Here is an 18,478-nt window from a genome sequence, read left to right as displayed (position 1 = left end):
CCTACTAAATTTGGAGTCGATAGGAGCTATAGTTTAAAAACATGAATTTTTCATTGTTAACGCCTCCACAACCCCCCTTGTGCGTGAAATTTTATAAAATCCGTTCTTAGCTGACCTTTACTCCGCGAAAGGAATATTCCTGCTAAATTTCAAGTCTCCAGATCTTATAGTTCCAGAGATACCGTGATAAGTGACTATATCTTTAGAAAGTCTCCTATATATGTATATAATATAAATAAATATAGTTTTATTTTTCGTACAGTATCTCTTAGCATTAATTAAATTTTATATAAATAAGTCACGTATAATATTTGGTTTAGATTTAAAAACTAAATTATTAATTGGAAGCTTTTTATTTCACATAAATTTTAAAAAAATTTTTACATTTTTCGTTAATAAGATAGATTGTAAATTTAGATTTAATACTTCAATGCAGAATAACTTGAAAAGAAAACCAATGTCAATAATGATGATAAATGTTTTCACTATTATTTCTATTTTCAATTTATTTTTATTACTATAATTATTTTTAGTATTATGTTTATTGTTATTGTCAATATTGTCGTTATGATAATAATTATTAGTAGTTAATTGTTGTTTATTGCTGTCGTCATATTGTTGTTAGTAAATCACACAATTCGTCAAACTCATAATTAATGTACGTATTATAAAAGGAATATCATCGTTTCAAACTTGTGCTAAATTAGCCTGTGATGCCACCTACCACCTACAGGCAACAATCAGCAAGAAATTTTAATATCCGTCCATGCACGAACAGATTAATTAGACCTTGATCAGCTGACTTTTCCAAAGAAAGCAAAATCAAACAATTTCAGCTCTTTTAAGTATTGACTCTAGTTAATTAATAAAACTTAATTGGAAGAATATATATCTAAAAAAAATTCGTATAGAAACTTGTCTTATAGTTAATTCAACGGGTTTTATATTAATAAAAAAAAAAGTTTTGACATTTTTTGTATGTAAAAACATTTTTAATTCAAAATTTGTACTTTTCCCGCGAAAATGAAATGTTTATAAAATTATAATATATCTAAATTAAAGTTTTGTTTATCTCATAGTAGCTATTATCATTAAAAAACTTAACGACTAACTGACGATATAATAAGAAAAAAATATTAATATTAGAAAAAAAAATTGTGAGGGGCTAACTTTAGTGATCCGAAAAAACTTGCCTACAATGTGTTATGTCCAGCGAGGTCACTAGATTGCTCGTAACGCCTCTTCTGGACTGAGGTGTGAGTTGTAGTCACGCGGGATCAATTTAAATTTATTGTTGTTTATTAATTCAGTTTTATAATGGGATTGGTTAGAGTAAATTAAGAAAAGGGGAAAACTTTAGTTAGGGGGACTGTTTTAAATGATAAATAATAATTATCAGAGAGCTTGATTTTATTCAGTGGTTCAGCTACAGCAAGTGCTCGGTTACAGCTCTCAGGGAGAAGTGTCGTTACAAGGAGTCTCGGTTTTAGGTCCGAGTTTTCCAGTTTCACTTCCTCCCTCTCTGGTTCACACCAATACACTTAACATATACATGTCTTCATCTAACGTTTACAGTACGCATACAATAACATATATTCGAATACACACTGATACTTATAACTTTTATATGAAGGTTTACTGTATACTAGCTAGGTACCCACACACAGACATATGTGAGGGCTGTCATGCTATCTTATATTATTCTTATACTTAGATTCTTATATTTGTTAGTTACAATAGTTATTACTTTTGGTGTTTAACTAATTATTTCTACCCTTATTATTTATTATAATATTATTCTTAGTCAGTATTTTACTATTATTATTATAGTATTATAATTGCAAGTATTATTGCTTATTAAATATTAACAAAGTTAGATTATAATATTTCTTTATATATTTTTAGTGTTACGGCTGTGGTCCGACTTGTACCTATTGTATCGCATTTGCCCTGTTCCTCACTTTTCTTTAGGCTCTAAGAACAGTGACATGGGGAAACCACAGGAAAAACCCATGTCGATACAAATATATATATAGATATATATATATATATATATATATATATATATATATATATATATATATATATATATATATTATATACATCATATTAATATTAATATGAATCTATCATTATTTGTTTATTAATCCATATGAAACTATTCTTTAGTTAAACTAAAACATTAATATTATTTAATAATTATAAGATATTCTAAAAGTATTGTTTATTTATCTAACAAATGGTCCCAGTGTTGGTTGTTTTAAGGCTTTATCCTTTCTATTTCGTATTTATTATATCTTATAATTTATGACCTCTTGAGAATATTTAGCTAAAATAACTTTAACTAGGAAAACCCTTGAGAAATGTTTAACACGTGTTTTCCTTTTTATGAGTTTTCACAAAGGTCTACTTGTTAAGTAACACGTGTGCATTTTATTCAAGTACTTTTTGTGTTTCTGAGAAGTTTTAGTAAATGGTTTTGTTTATTGTATGTTTTGAGAGAGCGTTTTAACTAAATTTATGAGTTGCAACGGTTTTCGAGATTTCAAGATAAAAGATTTATTTTATATTTATATTTAAATAGAGTTAAGTAATTTAAATTTAAATTAATTACCGCGTAATGAATCGACAACGACACCTATGATATTATAGGATATAACAAATGGATGCGTTCGACCGATGTAAGTTTTTAGACAATATAGTAAGTTATTGAGTGTAATCACTTAAGTGGACTCACCGTTAGAACTTACTTCACTCAAGCGCGTCCAATGTCTAGGGATATTCAATTGGATATATAAAATCATTTTATTGATGCTGATTTATGTATATTATATATACTCAACCTAACCTAACAATATGTAATCCATTGTGTAAAAGTTTAGCTAATTCTATCATTACTTTCTGTAATGTAGCTAACACCGGTGTATTACTTTTTGTGAAATAGTTAACACTGGTGAAGTTATTGCTAAAAATTTTAATGAAAATATTTATTTATGTTAATAAATAAATATTAGTTACAATTTTCATTCATTTTAATATATATATATATATATATATATATATATATATATATATATATATATATATATATATATATATATATATATATATATTGGTGGTCCTTATGTTGGGTTTTTGAAATTTTTTTCACGATAGTTCAAAATCGGTTCAAAATCTATAAAAAAAAAAATCATGCCAAGTTATAGCTCTTAATTTTAATATTAACCCGCGCCCCCGACGGTCAAAGTTTTAAAGGAAAATAACATGGGAAAAGTTATATTTTTACTTTGGAATTTTTACGTCATAAACTAACCAACAAATCACATCAAAAAATATTTTTTCTAATGCAAAATTTAACGGTCTACAAAAAGGTCTCTTATCATTTTTGATAATTCTAACGGTTTTGAAGTTATTCGAGGTCTAAATTGAAACTATAATCTTTTTCATAGTTTTTTCTGTTTTTTTGGTCATTTAATAGTTCATAAATCATGAACCGGTTATTCTTTATAATCTCATTGGATTTTTTGTTTAGAAAATTTTCAAAGTTACTGTAACTTTGGAATAATACCAATTCATTTTTAGCCTGAACTGTCGAACATTTTAAAGATTTTTAACTTTTTTGGATACAAAAGAAATTCGGGACCTATTGTCTCGATTTTTATTGTTATTGGTACAAATATCAGCAAACTCCAATTTCAAATTTTGATTTCTGGTTAAAAACATTTTAGAAACCGATCATGCCGCCATCTATTAGATTTTACTTCAATCTCTAACACTAAAATTAATTCTCAGATTACTCATAACCTACATTTATTTCTCAGCTTGATCAAAATCGTTCAATTACTAGTACTGATGCCTTTTTGATATATAAATAAATTTTTGAGTTCATTTATCCGATATTTAAGTAATCAGTTAAATATGGAGTTATCACGTTTACGTCAAAACATTTTTTTGATTGGTGATGTTGACGTTCAAATCGTAGGTAACAAATTACCATCGAAATTGCAAGCTTTGAAAGTGTTATTTTTTTATACACGTATTTTAAATAATACTATCACAGATAGTGTTGCTGCAGTGATTGATAAAATTATTGTGTTTTGGAAGAAAGCTCGAATTCCCGTTCAAGATGTGCAAAGATGTCGAGATAAGTTGAAAAAACTGTATGATGAGTGGCGCATACTTCTTAAACATAGAAATCGGAGTGAAGTTGCTGTGAAAAAACAAAATGAATTTTCCTGTTCATTAAAAAAATTATTTGACATCGCACCGTCAAATGTATTTGAAATGGTTGATGAAAATTCCAAAGAATTCTTGAATAATCAGAGATCAGATGAACGAATTGGTTTTATTGCAAATATTAAGACGAAATACGATGACGATGAAATTGGTGTTAAAAAATTAGAGAAACAATTGGATTTCGAAAAACGAAAATTGGAAAGTGAAAAAGAAAAATCATTATTTGGTAAATTATAATAATCAACTTACTCATTGATATTTCATTATTTTATAGTGAAGATATTTTTGTCTTATCATTATCCTTTTTGTAGACAAAAACGTTGAACTCTTATCAAGCCAAGGAAGTGCTCAATCAGTCTCTAGTGGAGAAGTATACATTCCAACTACTGCCGGCCAATTTAAATCAAGAAATATAAGAGGAACTCACAATATTCTCAACGAAAGAGTTGTAGCTACTTTTGACCGTTGTAAAGTAAGCGACAGAGATACTGTGTTTATAACTACAGCTATTTGTCAGTCGCTTATCGATTTAAAATTATTAGAAGTGGATATTAATTCCATTATTGTCAATCGATCATCTATTCGCCCATGTCGGCTTACTATGCGAGAGTCAAAATCAATAGAAATAAAAAAATATTTCCAAGACTTAAAGTTATCATCTATTGTTGTACATTGGGATAGAAAATTATTACCTAATTTGTTAAATACAGAAACTGTTCATCGATTGCCTGTAATAATTACTTCAGAAAGTAAAGAAATTATGTTAGGTGTACCAACGAGTGAAGATGGAACTGGAATGGCACAAGCTTCTGTAGTTCATAAGACATTATGTGACTGGGGATTCGACATATCTGTAAAAGCAATATGCTGTGACACTACTCCATCAAATTTAAGCCTTCGTAATGGTGCTGCTGCATTACTGGAAAAATTGTTAGAAAGAGATTTGTTGTATCTTCCATGTAAGCATCATATATTTGAAATAGTCCTAAGATATATCTTCGAAGCTGTTTTTCCAAATACTGTTGGTCATAATGTTCCACTTTTTATCCGATTCCAAAAGCAATGGGGAGATTTAAATAAACTCAGTTACAAAACAGGTTTAGATGATCCGAAAAATGATAATATCTTGACAAATGAAAAAATTGAATCTATTAGAACTTTTGCGACTGAAACTCTTGCATCACAACTGCCTCGTGATGATTACAAAGAGTTATTAGAGCTTACTTTAGTTTTTATCGGTGTCATCCCCGAAAAATTTAGTTTTCGTAAGCCAGGAGCTTGTCACCATGCACGATGGATGGCAAAAGCTATTTATATATTGAAAATGTACATGCTTCGGGAGCAATTGTCATTGAAAAAGGTGAAGATAATAAACTACGGCAAATATATGTTTTTGTGACAATGGTTTATGTAAAAGCTTGGTTTTCGTCGTCAAATAGTGTCAAAGCTCCGTACCATGATCTACAGTTTATAAAAGAACTCAACAACTTTAAGGCAATCAACAGTAATCTTGCTACTGTGGCAATTAGTAGATTTATGAATCACTTGTGGTATTTATCACCAGAATTAGCAATCATGGCTATTTTTGATGAGGAAGTTTCACAAGAAACAAAATTAAAAATTGTCGCTAAGCTGCGTAAAGAAGAAGAAACAATTGTGATTGATGATATTCCGGAAGAAGACTTGGATTATACTAGTGAAAAATGTAGTGTTAAACGCTTTCAAACTAAGAGCATAACTGAATTATTATATAATGATATTGACTTTTTCGTAACTGCAGAATCGATTAATTTTTTCAATAGATTCGAGTTACAAACAGAATTTTTAAAGATTCATCCTTCTGAATGGGCTAATAATGAACACTATAAAACTGCATTATGATTCGCTAAAAACTATCGGTTGTGAATGACTGTGCTGAAAGAGGAGTTAAACTAGTGCAAGATTTTTGTAATCGTTATACTAAGGATGAAAAACAAATGCAATACGTATTACAATTGGTTAAAGATCATCGTCAAATGTTTCCTGACGCACTTAAAAAAACTAATGTAAAAACTTCATGAAAGTATCTGTAATTAAAAATAAAAATGGTAATGTTTGTACATTTTCGATTCATTAAAATATTAATAATACACTTCTTTAATTGATTAATACTTTTCACGTAAATTATAGTTCAAAATTATATGCATAAGTAAAAAAAGTAATCTAATATGAATAATAACCCGTCTATGATTGTTGAATTATTAAATGACCAGAAAAAACTATGAAAAAGATTATAATTTTAATTTAGACCTCGAATAACTTCAAAACCGTTAGAATTATCAAAAAATGATAAGAGACCTTTTTGTAGACCGTTAAATTTTGCATTAGAAAAATATTTTTGATGTGATTTGTTGGTTAGTTTATGACGTAAAAAATTCCAAAGTAAAAATATAACTTTTCCCATGTTATTTTCCTTTAAAACTTTGACCGTCGGGGGCGCGGGTTAATATTAAAATTAAGAGCTATAACTTGGCATGATTTTTTTATAGATTTTGAACCGATTTTGAACTATCGTGAAAAAAAATTTCAAACCCAACATAAGGACCACCTAATATATATATATATATATATATATATATATATATATATATATATATATATATATATATATATATATATATATATATATATACATACATATGTAGATTCTTCAATATTTATAAATTTTTTCATAAAGATACAATTGTAGTATACACACAGTTGTATTTTTCATTTCTTATTACATAATTAAAATTTTTTGCACTTTTTCTGTTTGTTGAGATTACACAACAGTAGAAAAAAGATAACAGTCTGCTGTGCAGCTGATAAAATAAAAATAACGGTCTGCTGTACGGCTGATAAAAGAAACATAACGGTCTGCTGTGCGGCTGATAAAATAAAAATAACGGTCTGCTGTGCGGCTGATAAAATAAAAATAACGGTCTGCTGTGCGGCTGATAAAACAAAAATAACGGTCTGCTGTGCGGCTGATAAAACAAAAAAATAACGGTCTGCTGTGCGGCTGATAAAACAAAAGTAACGGTCTACTATTTGATTCTTTAATCGTAAAAAAAGATTTGCAACCTTGTGAATAAAATAAATATTATAAATAAAATAAATATTATAAATAAAATAAATATTATAAATAAAATATAATTTTTCTGTAATTTATTTCCCATATTAACATTTTACCTCATCTTATTTTCAGAAACTATTGTGCTCAAAAATGTTTCCTTGTCATAAAGTAAACTTAACTATCATTGCTAATAATCAATTGTTAGAAGATGAGCATATAGATTATCTTGCTCTTCTGCTTCATAATCAATTTCATTATGCTATCAGAGAAAGTTGGTATGTTCAACATCCAGAAGTTATTGAAGAACTGGATGCTGATAAAGAACACATTCAAATATTGCATAGTTGTGACACAAACTATACTTTTAATCAAAATGAAAGGGTAAGGAAAAGGTATAGTACTGATCACTGGGTTTGCAGTTATTATGACACAAAAAAAATTTATATTTTCTATTCTGCTGATAGGAAAAAACTTCATGAAAAGCACAAGATTTTTTTAGAAAAATTATACCCTCAATTCACATTTAATAGTAATTCAATCGAATTTCCTGACGTTCAAAGTCAACCAAATAACTATGATTGTGGAGTATATGCAATTGCATTTGCAACTTCATTGGCCTTCGGAGAGTGGCCAATAAAATCTTCATTTCTCTTCGATCATAACCGAATGCGGAACCATTTGATAAAATTATATGAAGATGGTATTATAACTAGTTTTCCTAAGATACTTGGTGATAATGATAATAAAAAAATTTCCATCAAAGCTTTTTCCACAGTCTTAAAAGAAAAAAACGTTAAGGCTGATGACATCAATAATAACGTATTTTCAACTGATAAACTTAAGAAAACTGACGTTAAATCGAAAAATAATGCAGTGATAAGACCTGAAATTTTGGAAACTAATGCTTCTTCAAAAAATGTACGCAAAAAAAAATTGAAACAATAACTTTAACAAATGATAACGCATTGTCAACTTTGAATAGCAAAAATTCTGTCTGTAAGAAAAATATTGGACTCAAAATCAGTAAAAACGCTATTAAAATCGATTTATCACCTACTAGACAGAAAAACAAATTTAAAATAGTATCGTTGAATGATAACGATGCAGCTTTCACTCAAAATATTAAGAATGATATTTTTTCAATGAAAAATTCAAAAGTAAAAAATAGTTCAAGTTCAATGAAAATCAAGGTGATAAAAACAGAACGAAAAAGAAAATTTCAAACAACGTTAGATGAAGAACCATTATCAAAAAAAAGGAAAAAATACCGGTAATAAGAGTTTTTTACCAAATATAAATGACAAGATCTTGAATATAGTAAGGCATGGAGGTCAACTACAGGATGAGCATATGTATCATTTCAAATTAATTTTAGCTAATTGTTCAGATTATGATCTTCGCGACACGTTATATTTGGCAAGACCTGAAAAAATAGAAGCCGTGCCACAGTACAAGAATCATATACAAATATTATATAGTACTGATAAACATTGGATATGTTCATACTATAATACAAAAAAGATTTATATTTACGATTCTTTTAATAGATTTTCCTTAAATAACGATCAAACTACTTTTTTACAACATCTCTATCCTTACTTCAATATTGATTCAAAATCAATAATTTTCATGAAAGTTCAAAACCAATGTAATGGAACTGGTTGTTGAGTATTTGCCATTGCATTTGCAATATCCTTACTCTATAATCAAAAACCAGAGTGTATTGTTTATGATCAGGATCTTATGCGTTCTCATTTAGTTAAAATATTTCAGACAAATACGATAAGTCATTTTCCAACTACTCATAACAAAGGTACATTAGATTTACAATCATTGGAAGAAATAAATAAGAGAAATCGTAGAATATATAATCAGCGCATTAGAGGCCAGAAAGCATTGAATAAAAAATGTCCGAGTGAAGTAGTTCAAGGTTGTGAAAACAATAAAATAAATTAAAATCAAAAACAGTCATTGATCGAACAATTTAAAAAAGAAACTAACGATCAGTCGTCATCACATAATCCTAGTCTAGATCTTAGTACAAAGTTATCTGAAGTAACGATTAGTAACAAAGATAAAGATTTTGTAAATAACTCAATACTAAAACAGGATTCATTAACTAATGATAAGAACGGTTCAAATCAGAGCATAAAATGCACCGTTAATAAAAAAATTCTTAGACAAAAAGTCTTAAGAGCAAAAAAAATTGTGACAAAGTACTGTCGAGAAGATTCTAGAAAGAATCAGATTAAAATAAAATCTTCTGAACATTATATTAAAAAATTAGTTTTAGTGATAGATGGAAAAAATTCTGTTGAAAAATATTTAGAAGCGCAAAAAATTATCAAGTGTTGTATGTGTCAGAGAAAAATTTACGTGAAAACGTTAACAAATACTTTGAATATTTTGAAGAATAAAGCCGAATTACACCTTTCACACTTACCGGTAGATTCAGAAATTACTGTAGATAATTATCAAATTATTTGTGGGCGATTTCTCCATTGCTCTTCTACAGAACCTTATTATTACGATACATCATATTCATTTGAAATGTTAAGAAAACAAACCATTTCTATGAATTCATTGGCTCAAGCTACAAACATATTACCTTTAGTAAAAGATACAAATGCGAAAAAGAAATGGATTTACAATCATTTCTGTCGTTCAACAGTGGAAATTGAAATGTATGAACGATATAAAAATTTCTTGAAAATTTGAAAACCAAGCATTTAAGAAACTGTATGATATTCTTAAGTACCTTGTTTCCAAATCATTCATTAGATAAATTAGGTCACCACCAATATTGTTATGAATCTTGTCATTCTTGTGAATCAGATTTTGTATGTATTGAATTACTATCACCTCATTTTCCTGAAGTTAGATATATTAAACAACTTCTTTATAAAATTAAACAGAATTTTACTGATTTGAATGCTTTAGATACTGCATTAGAAACTGCAAATTCAGAATATTTAATAAATGTAACAAATAAAATGAAGGAAGTTGGAAATGTATTAGACACAGATCAAGACGGGTTGTGCTTGAATGACGATAAATTACAAACTGGATTTAAATCAGCTTTTACAGCTTTTACAAAGCGATCTTTAGATTTACCTCGATTCAAATGTATATCCTGTCAAAAATTAGTTTTCAGAAAAGATGTTACTGAATTGAGTAAAATGCGTCAGCCTATTTCAAATGAAATATGGAATAATTTAGTAAACTTTATTAATGAACAAGATCCAACTATGAATAGCGATTTGATTTGTGACTATTGTTTGCGAAAAACTCGCCCTGGATCTATGCCTCCAACTTGCTTACTGAACAATATGTATGTTGGAAAAATTCCAAATGAAATTTTCACATTAAATGAGTATGAAAAAGTACTTATACAGCGAGCAAAAGCATTTCAAGTAGTTCAAAGGTTAGGAACTCTTGCTAAAAAAAATCTACCTCATACTATGCGAATACAAAAACTCAAAGGTCAAACATTTCATCTTCCCTTACCCATAGAAGAAACACTAAAAAAAATTTGTTCTACAACTGATCCTTTGAATAAACATCATGAGTTATACATTGTAATGCGTAGTATACCTACAAAGTCAAATGTTATATGGGAGAACATGGTTAGCTTAGAAAATGTATTCAGAGTATTGACATGGTTAAAGACTAATAATACTCTTTATTCTGAAATTAAATTACCACAATGCCCTCAAAATTTACGTGAATGGTTAGATTCAAAAAATATTTCATTCCAAATTGAAATGACTGAAGATGAAAATTGTGAAAATGCAATAAACGGTAAAAAAAATAATAATAATAATGATGATAATACTCCTATCAGTATGGAACAAGAAAAAAATAACATCGTCAGTAAAGAAGAGATTCTTGATAATCAAAATGTTGAAGAGTTAAGTTATAAGTCAGAAAATAGAGAAAATAAAGGACTGAGCGGAGACAATCATAGTATTACTAAAGACCACAGCTATAGTAAAATGTCATCTGTCAGAGACAGAAGTATGAATTCTAGTGATCATACTTACAGTAAAATATCATTGTCAACAAAAGACAAAGAAACTAATGATAAAATTGATACTCAAGAAAGTAAAAGTAAAACACCTCAACATCAAGCTATGATTACTCAAGTATTAAATCCAGATAGTTCTCAATATACACAATACACTATATATCCGCTTCACGATAAAAGGAAGAATGATACTTCAACAAATATGTATCAAATGTTAAAAATTAATGTAAAGCATTAGATAATCGATTGAAAACATTAGATTTACAATGTTTTCCAGATTTATATCCTTATGGTAAAAACGGTCAATGTGAAGAAAGAAATGTACCTCTTACTGCTTTTGAGTATATTAAAGCAAGGTTAAAATCTGCTGATTCACGTATTCGCCTGAACCAACAATATTTATTCTTTTTATTAAATGACGCTAACATTCGACAGCTTGGTGCAGGTATTTATCATACGCTAAATATTACAAATGCTCGTGAAAAATACACAGCGAAAAGTTATTTGAAACATCTCAAAGATGGTCAGTTAGAAACAAATTTAACAACTCTGTTTGCTCGACTTCGAAATTCAGAACAATTTTGGAGTAAGCCTAGAAATAATTTGGCATGTATGACGCGTCATTACGGACCTGCAACATGGTTTTTTACTGTCAGTCCTGCTGAATGGCTTTGGGATGATTTAATAGAGTATATAAAAGACATTAATGCTCCACACTTTGATAAACTATCTGCAAGTGAAGTAATTGCAGCTGACCCAGTGTCAGTTTCAAGATTTATTGACAATAAATTTCAAGCTGTTCTTGAATTCATCAAGTCAGATAGCCAACCTCTCGGTCCACTTAGTCACTACTTTTGGCGCCGAGAATATCAAGGTAGAGGAATTCAACATTTTCATTTAATACTTTGGGTAGAAGGTGCTCCAATAATGGGTATTAACACCAATGAAGAAGTCGTTGAATTTATCATGAAATACGTAACTTGTAAATTACCAGATAAAAAAATATCACCAACACTTTACAGACGCGTAACTACACATCAACAACACAATCACAATAGTTACTGCTTACGAACAAAAAAACCAAAGTCTGGTAAAGTAAGTAAAGCCTGTCGATTCGGATTTCCACGGCCTGTTTCTGAAAACTTTGTACTTCGTGATACTGCTACTTCAATAGCTGGACGTAGAAACTTAAAAAGTAAAAGTCGACTATATGATATTCCTCGTAATGAAAACGAAGTTAATATTAATAATTACAATCCATCAGTTTTATCTGTCTGGGAAGGAAATATGGATATTCAATTTATCGGAGAAAAATCTACGATACTGACACAATATGTCACAAAATATGCTACGAAAAGAGAAATAACTAAATCATCAGAAACAATGAACGAAATTCACTCAACCAAAACTTTACCTCAGCTTTTGTGGAAGATTGCGTTTCGTAGTTTAACTCACAGAGAAGTCGGAGCTCTAGAAGCTGCTGATACTTTATTGGGCATTTCTCTACATGGTACAGATTCAGAAACTATTATTAAATAGTTAGATGTCCGAATGATAAGAAATAGAAAATTAAAAACCAAAGCAGAAATTGAAGAATTAGAGCATAATGATCCTGAATCAACTGAGATATTTTGTCCTTCATTAATTGATGATTATTACCCTAATCGTCCTAAAGATTTAGAAAATTTATGCTTGTATAATTTCGCTAAATGGTACGATACAACTAAGACAGAACCAAAAAAATAATCTTAATGAGTATTATGAAATACGTCCAGGATTATTTTTGAAAAAACGGCTACGAGGTTATTTAATTAATCATTTTAGATATAATATTGCAAATCGACCAGAGGATTATTTCTACTCATTATTATTATTATTTCAACCATGGCGTAATACAGATGAGCTTAAAAATGGATTTGAAACTTACACAGAGTCATTTGCTCATCAGCAGTATATGCTTCAAGAAGCTAATGATTATCATGAATACAATGAAGAATTTGAAAAAGGTTTAGAATACATAAAAAAATTGATTGAAAATAAATGTAATAATGACGATGATAATAATGATGATTCACAGAAAAATTCATCAAACTGTGATACTGCAGAAGTACATATAATCGCTAAAGAAATTAATGATGCTGCACAAAAGCATGATAATAACAATTGTACTCTAGCTGATATGATTAAAAACATGAACGCTGATCAGATGAAAGTTTTTGAAAAAATCAAAAACAACATATTATCTGATAATACAAAATTAAGATTGTATGTAAGTGGAGAAGGTGGTACAGGAAAAAGTTTTCTAATTAATGTAATAAAACGTTGGATTAGAGAAGAATTGAATCAAGAAACAGTTGTAACAGCCCCTACTGGTATTGCTGCTTTCAATATTAATGGATTGACTATACATCGAGTATTTCAATTGCCTGTCGAACATGGTTTTACACCATCTTATACGCAATTATCTGACAATGTGTTAAAAGCACTACGTGATCAGTTACAAAACACAACGCTGTTTATCATTGATGAGATATCAATGGTCTCAAATATTACTCTGATATATATACATTTAAGATTAGTAGAAATTTTTGATGTCGATGATTGGTTCGGAGGTAAACATGTTGTTGTTTTCGGAGACTTACTCCAACTCCCTCCTGTACATGAAAATCCAAGTTATGTCACATTATCATCTCAAGATGCTGAAAAGTATGTTGGGTCAATGTGTAGTGTTAATTTATGGACCGACTTGTTCTCTTATGAAGAATTACGAATTAATATGAGACAAAAACTGATAATATTTATGGTCAGCTGCTTTCTCGAGTACGAGTTGCTTCTATGACTAATGACGACATCAAATTATTGGAGCAGAGAAAAATTACTATGGATCCGTCTCTGTCGTATAATGAGGAATTACATGAAATATGTAATTACATTGATAAATTGCCGTCGGATTCAGTCTGTTTAGTACCTACTTGTAAGCAATGTGATTTAATAAATTCAGTTATGACGAGTAAAATTTTTTCTGAAGACATTATACTGACGGCTCGTGACCACTTAGATTGTAATAAATCATTGATAAAAAAAGTATCCGACACTTTAAATAAAATAGAAGACAATGCTAGTCAATCAGCTGGACTTGCTAAAACTATAACAATAAAAATTGGTGCGAAAGTTATGTTACGTCGAAATATTGATGTTACTCTTGGTCTAGTAAATGGTGCTATTGGAACAGTTAAATCAGTCTCCAAGTCGATTGATGGGAGTGAAATAAAAGCTATCAATATAGACTTTGGTGCAGATATCGAATACGCTATTGAGAAGATTAAAGTAAAATTTCAATTATTTGAAAGAGCTTTCGTTGTAAGAGAACAATTTCCATTATGCTTGAGTTATGCAGTAACTATTCATAAGAGTCAAGGTTTAAGTTTAAAAAATGCCATCATTGAAGCAGGGAACACCATTTTTAATGTTGGTCAAATTTATGTAGCCCTATCTCGTGTAACAGAGTTACGTGGACTACATGGAATCAATTTTGATCCTCATTCCGTTAAAGCAAGCTCTTGAGCAATTAAAGAATATAATCGTTTAAGAAAAATTTATAGGTCTGATTTACCTACCATACCAATTCCTGATACACGTTGGCAAAAAGTATGGGACATGATTTGGGCAGTTGAAGAACATTTTATTTAAATTGAACCCAAAAATGCGAAAAAAGCTTCTCTTAGTTTATTAGATTGTCGAGGTATCGAAAACTGTGATAACGTTTCCGATGGTCTTAATTCAATTAACGCGCTGCATAATATGCTGACGGGTGGCTAATCCTTCTCGCCTTTCGATTTCGCGAAGCCGTGTCGAGTGTCAGTATCGTCTCGGCAGTGAGTAGCGTGAGTTCTGATTGTCGCGATGTATTTTGCTGGAAGGAATTTTGAGGGGTATGGTACGTGGTACCAAATGGCCGTAATGGTTCACGGGGAGAAGGTAAGTTAAATTTTGATACATTCAGTGGGAGAAGGAATAGAAAAAGTGAAGGAAAGGAGAAGAATAAATAGATAAGGTACCCTTCTCATTAGAAAATATATTTTTTTTTTTTTTTTTTTTTTTCTAGGACATAAGAGCGGGCATTGAAATCTTGAAGGCTTTGGCACGTCCGGTGAATCCAAGCCGGGCGTTGCTTTTGGCCTCGATTCATGGACGTGTTTGGTCCACTCCCTCCGGAGATCGTGGAAGCGGCGACCTTTTTCTGCCTGCAAGGCGCCGAAGGTTTAGCGGGATCTTCGGATCTTGAGGAGATGGTGTGCCCCAACAGCGAGGACATCGGGCGTTTGAGGATCGCCTTAATTGAGGCGATCTTCAATGGTTTGGTCACCATGACGTGATGGTAAGTCATTGTAAAATACTTCACAAGTTTTTCTTTGGAATGCCTACTTAAGCACCATTCTGATTGTTGGAGATTATTTTATCTTTTGTTTGCTTCTTTGTTGCAGGCTAGGCGTATTGAGTGTCATCGGTCGCGCGAGAAGAGCTGATGTCAGGTCCCCTCTGCATTCCGGGGGCCGAGCCAATAGTAGCCAAATAGTAAAATACAGAAAAAAATATATGTAGATAAAGAGAAGGAAATTATATTTGTAAAATTTTTTTTTTTTTTTTTTTTTTTTAATAAATAAATTTATTATTAAAAATAAAAGGTATTATTTTGTCTCTCTCCTTTTTCTCTATACCCTTTTCCCATCTCTTAATAATAATGATAGTGATAATCGTAGTAGTTGTGACGAAAAGCAAGAAGGTAAGTAGAATTTGGATTTATACGAAAGAAAGTAAGAATAAAGTGAAACAGGAATTAAGTGAAATAAACAGATAAAGCGAAAGAAAGAAAACAAAAGTGAAATCCAAAAATAAAAGGAATAATTTCGATTAATAAGGATAAGAGAAGAAAATTTTTTTTTTTTTTTTGAATTAATTCTGGAAAGGTGGTACGAGAGGAGGGTAGATATCGGTACATGTATATAATTATATTCATATATGTATGTACGTGTGAGTTGTGTGTGGAGCATGCATTGAAGGCGGCACGGTTGTGGTGTAGTAGGCGTGGCTTACCGAGAGGCGACTGTAATTGAGCGAGTGTCGGTAAGCTACTTTGCTTGATGTAGCAGTTCTTTTATAATTACCGCTAGAGGACTCCTCCTGTTCTCTTTCTTACTTATACTCACTCTTATTGAATATTGAGTGTTCGAAATAAGAATTTTACAAAGAGAAACAAATCTTTATGATTTAATAATTTGGAACGATTTTAATGAGTGACGTTAGCTCGATTTTCTTAAAATCATTATAAAGTATAATTAATGTTAAAGTATTATATTAATAATATAATTAATATACTTATAAAATTTTGTTGAATACTCGGTTATAACATATAAAATGTATAAAATGTAATATAATAGATATAATAGAGTTATAATAAGTAGTTATATTTATTATGACGTATAATGATAAAATGGCAATAGTAAAATAATGTGTAATATATAATTATAGTGATAGTAAAATGAAAATTATGATTGGGAGAATTATTTGGAAGGAGGAAGAAAATTTTTGTTTTCGGAAAAGAAATTTTGAAATAACGTTTTGCGTTGTTCTCGCTCGTCCCCCCAAGGCCGGAGATAATTTTATTTTCGGTCTTGTGAGTCATAAAGCAGCAAAACTTTTCATAATTCGGATAATTTTACTGATTTTCATTATACTATCAGCTATCTATTAAGGTAGGAAAAATTTTTTTTTTTTTTTTTTTTTTTTTTTTTGTATTTTAGATTAGATTATTTGTTCAAACTGTTGACTCGTTTTTGGCATGAAGAATTTTACTATTATTTTTGTAAAACGAAATTATATAGGAAAGAAAGGATTCTATTATAATTTTAAAGTTATTTCTAACTTTTTCCGCAAAAGAGCCATCGGTTTGATTATGTAATAATTCTTTCATTGATGCTGGGTTTTTCTTCTAAATTGGTGATTTGTAGTCTCTTAATCGGAATGTTTTTGGTTTCTTTGGTGTTTTGACGATCTCTGGAGCTTCTTTGGTTGTTATTTTAGCTTTCATGGAGACGTTCATCTCGTTGTCGACATCGGTTCTTGTTGGAAGTGGTTCGTTGGCTTCTGGCAGGCTTGATGATTTTTCTTCGAATGTTTTCAGTTCGATTACGACTGGTTTTTCGTCTTTTCTGCTGGTCTGGCGAGGTTTCAATAGAAATCGGCGGACAGTTTTTGTATGGCTATCCCCCAATTATAAGTGATATTATTCCAACAGTTGATACTGTTCCTATAGTTATCTTCCGACTAGTTTCTTCTTTTTGATGATCCAGGGCAATTAGTGACATTTTCTCTTCGTTTTCTTCCAATCCTTGGCCCCAAGGTTCGAATTTGTCGATAATCGTAGCTGGATCTTGATTCTGTGCGAACAAATTTGGAGCTGCGTTGTTGGTTTTCAGGCTCGAGTTTAACGTTTCTAAGGATAGGTTAAAACTCGGGGCAATGAAGTTTATCTTTGTTGATTCTCTGGCAATCCCACGAATAGTGTATTCGTTACACGTCGCTTGGCATCCCTGATGGATATGTATCAGGCCGGTGCTATTAATTACCTGATTTTCGGCAGTTTGTCCTGGACATCTCCATTGAATATTTTCCTCCTTGCACGTCGAATATGCCCAGGTGTTTTTCTCGTTCATTTTTATCCAAGTTAATTAATTTGCATTTTGGAATTATTCTTATATTACAATTCCGTAGATTTTTGGTTTTCGGATTCATCAATAATTCCATCTCGCAATCTACCTCGTTCACCAACTTGGTTGTTTTGGACAAGAGGTCTGGTGGGCATGCCATGTCTGGTCCGATTGGCTTGCAGTTGTTGATATAATCTTGTTCAGCGAGAAAATATTCATCAAACGATTAAATTTCCCATTTCATTTATTTCGACTATTTCGTATGGACCGGTATAGTAAAGGTCTAATTTATTTTTTCTAGGTTCCTTCAACGTGTATATGAGGTCTCCTACACTAAATTTTGTTGGGTGTATATGTTTGTCGAATCGGATTTTAGACTCGTGTTTAGCTCTCGTTAAATTTTCCGCAGATATT

At 30.3% G+C, this 18,478-nt stretch overlaps 2 protein-coding genes across 2 annotated transcripts; both read left to right on the top strand.

Annotated features, from left to right (window-relative positions):
- The first annotated feature begins 3,887 nt into the window (after nt 1-3,887).
- Nucleotides 3,888-5,637, top strand: LOC141529747 (uncharacterized). The gene is made up of 2 exons (XM_074246432.1): nt 3,888-4,462; nt 4,548-5,637. Exons 1-2 carry the CDS (start codon nt 3,919-3,921, stop codon nt 5,633-5,635), a joined length of 1,632 nt encoding a protein of 543 aa, XP_074102533.1. The 5' UTR covers nt 3,888-3,918; the 3' UTR covers nt 5,636-5,637.
- An 8,555-nt stretch (nt 5,638-14,192) lies between these two features.
- Nucleotides 14,193-14,921, top strand: LOC141529367 (ATP-dependent DNA helicase PIF1-like). Its single transcript, XM_074245870.1, has one exon. The coding sequence runs from the start codon at nt 14,193-14,195 to the stop codon at nt 14,919-14,921; it is 729 nt and encodes a 242-aa protein (XP_074101971.1).
- Nucleotides 14,922-18,478: the final 3,557 nt, after the last annotated feature.

This window comes from Cotesia typhae, unplaced genomic scaffold, assembly GCF_013202065.1.
Source record: "Cotesia typhae breed Kobodo isofemale line unplaced genomic scaffold, CoteBio_Ctyphae contig_48, whole genome shotgun sequence".
Lineage (NCBI taxonomy): Eukaryota > Metazoa > Arthropoda > Insecta > Hymenoptera > Braconidae > Cotesia > Cotesia typhae.
Note: the sequence above shows the minus strand (reverse complement) of the source record. Positions and strands in the feature narration are given on the sequence as shown.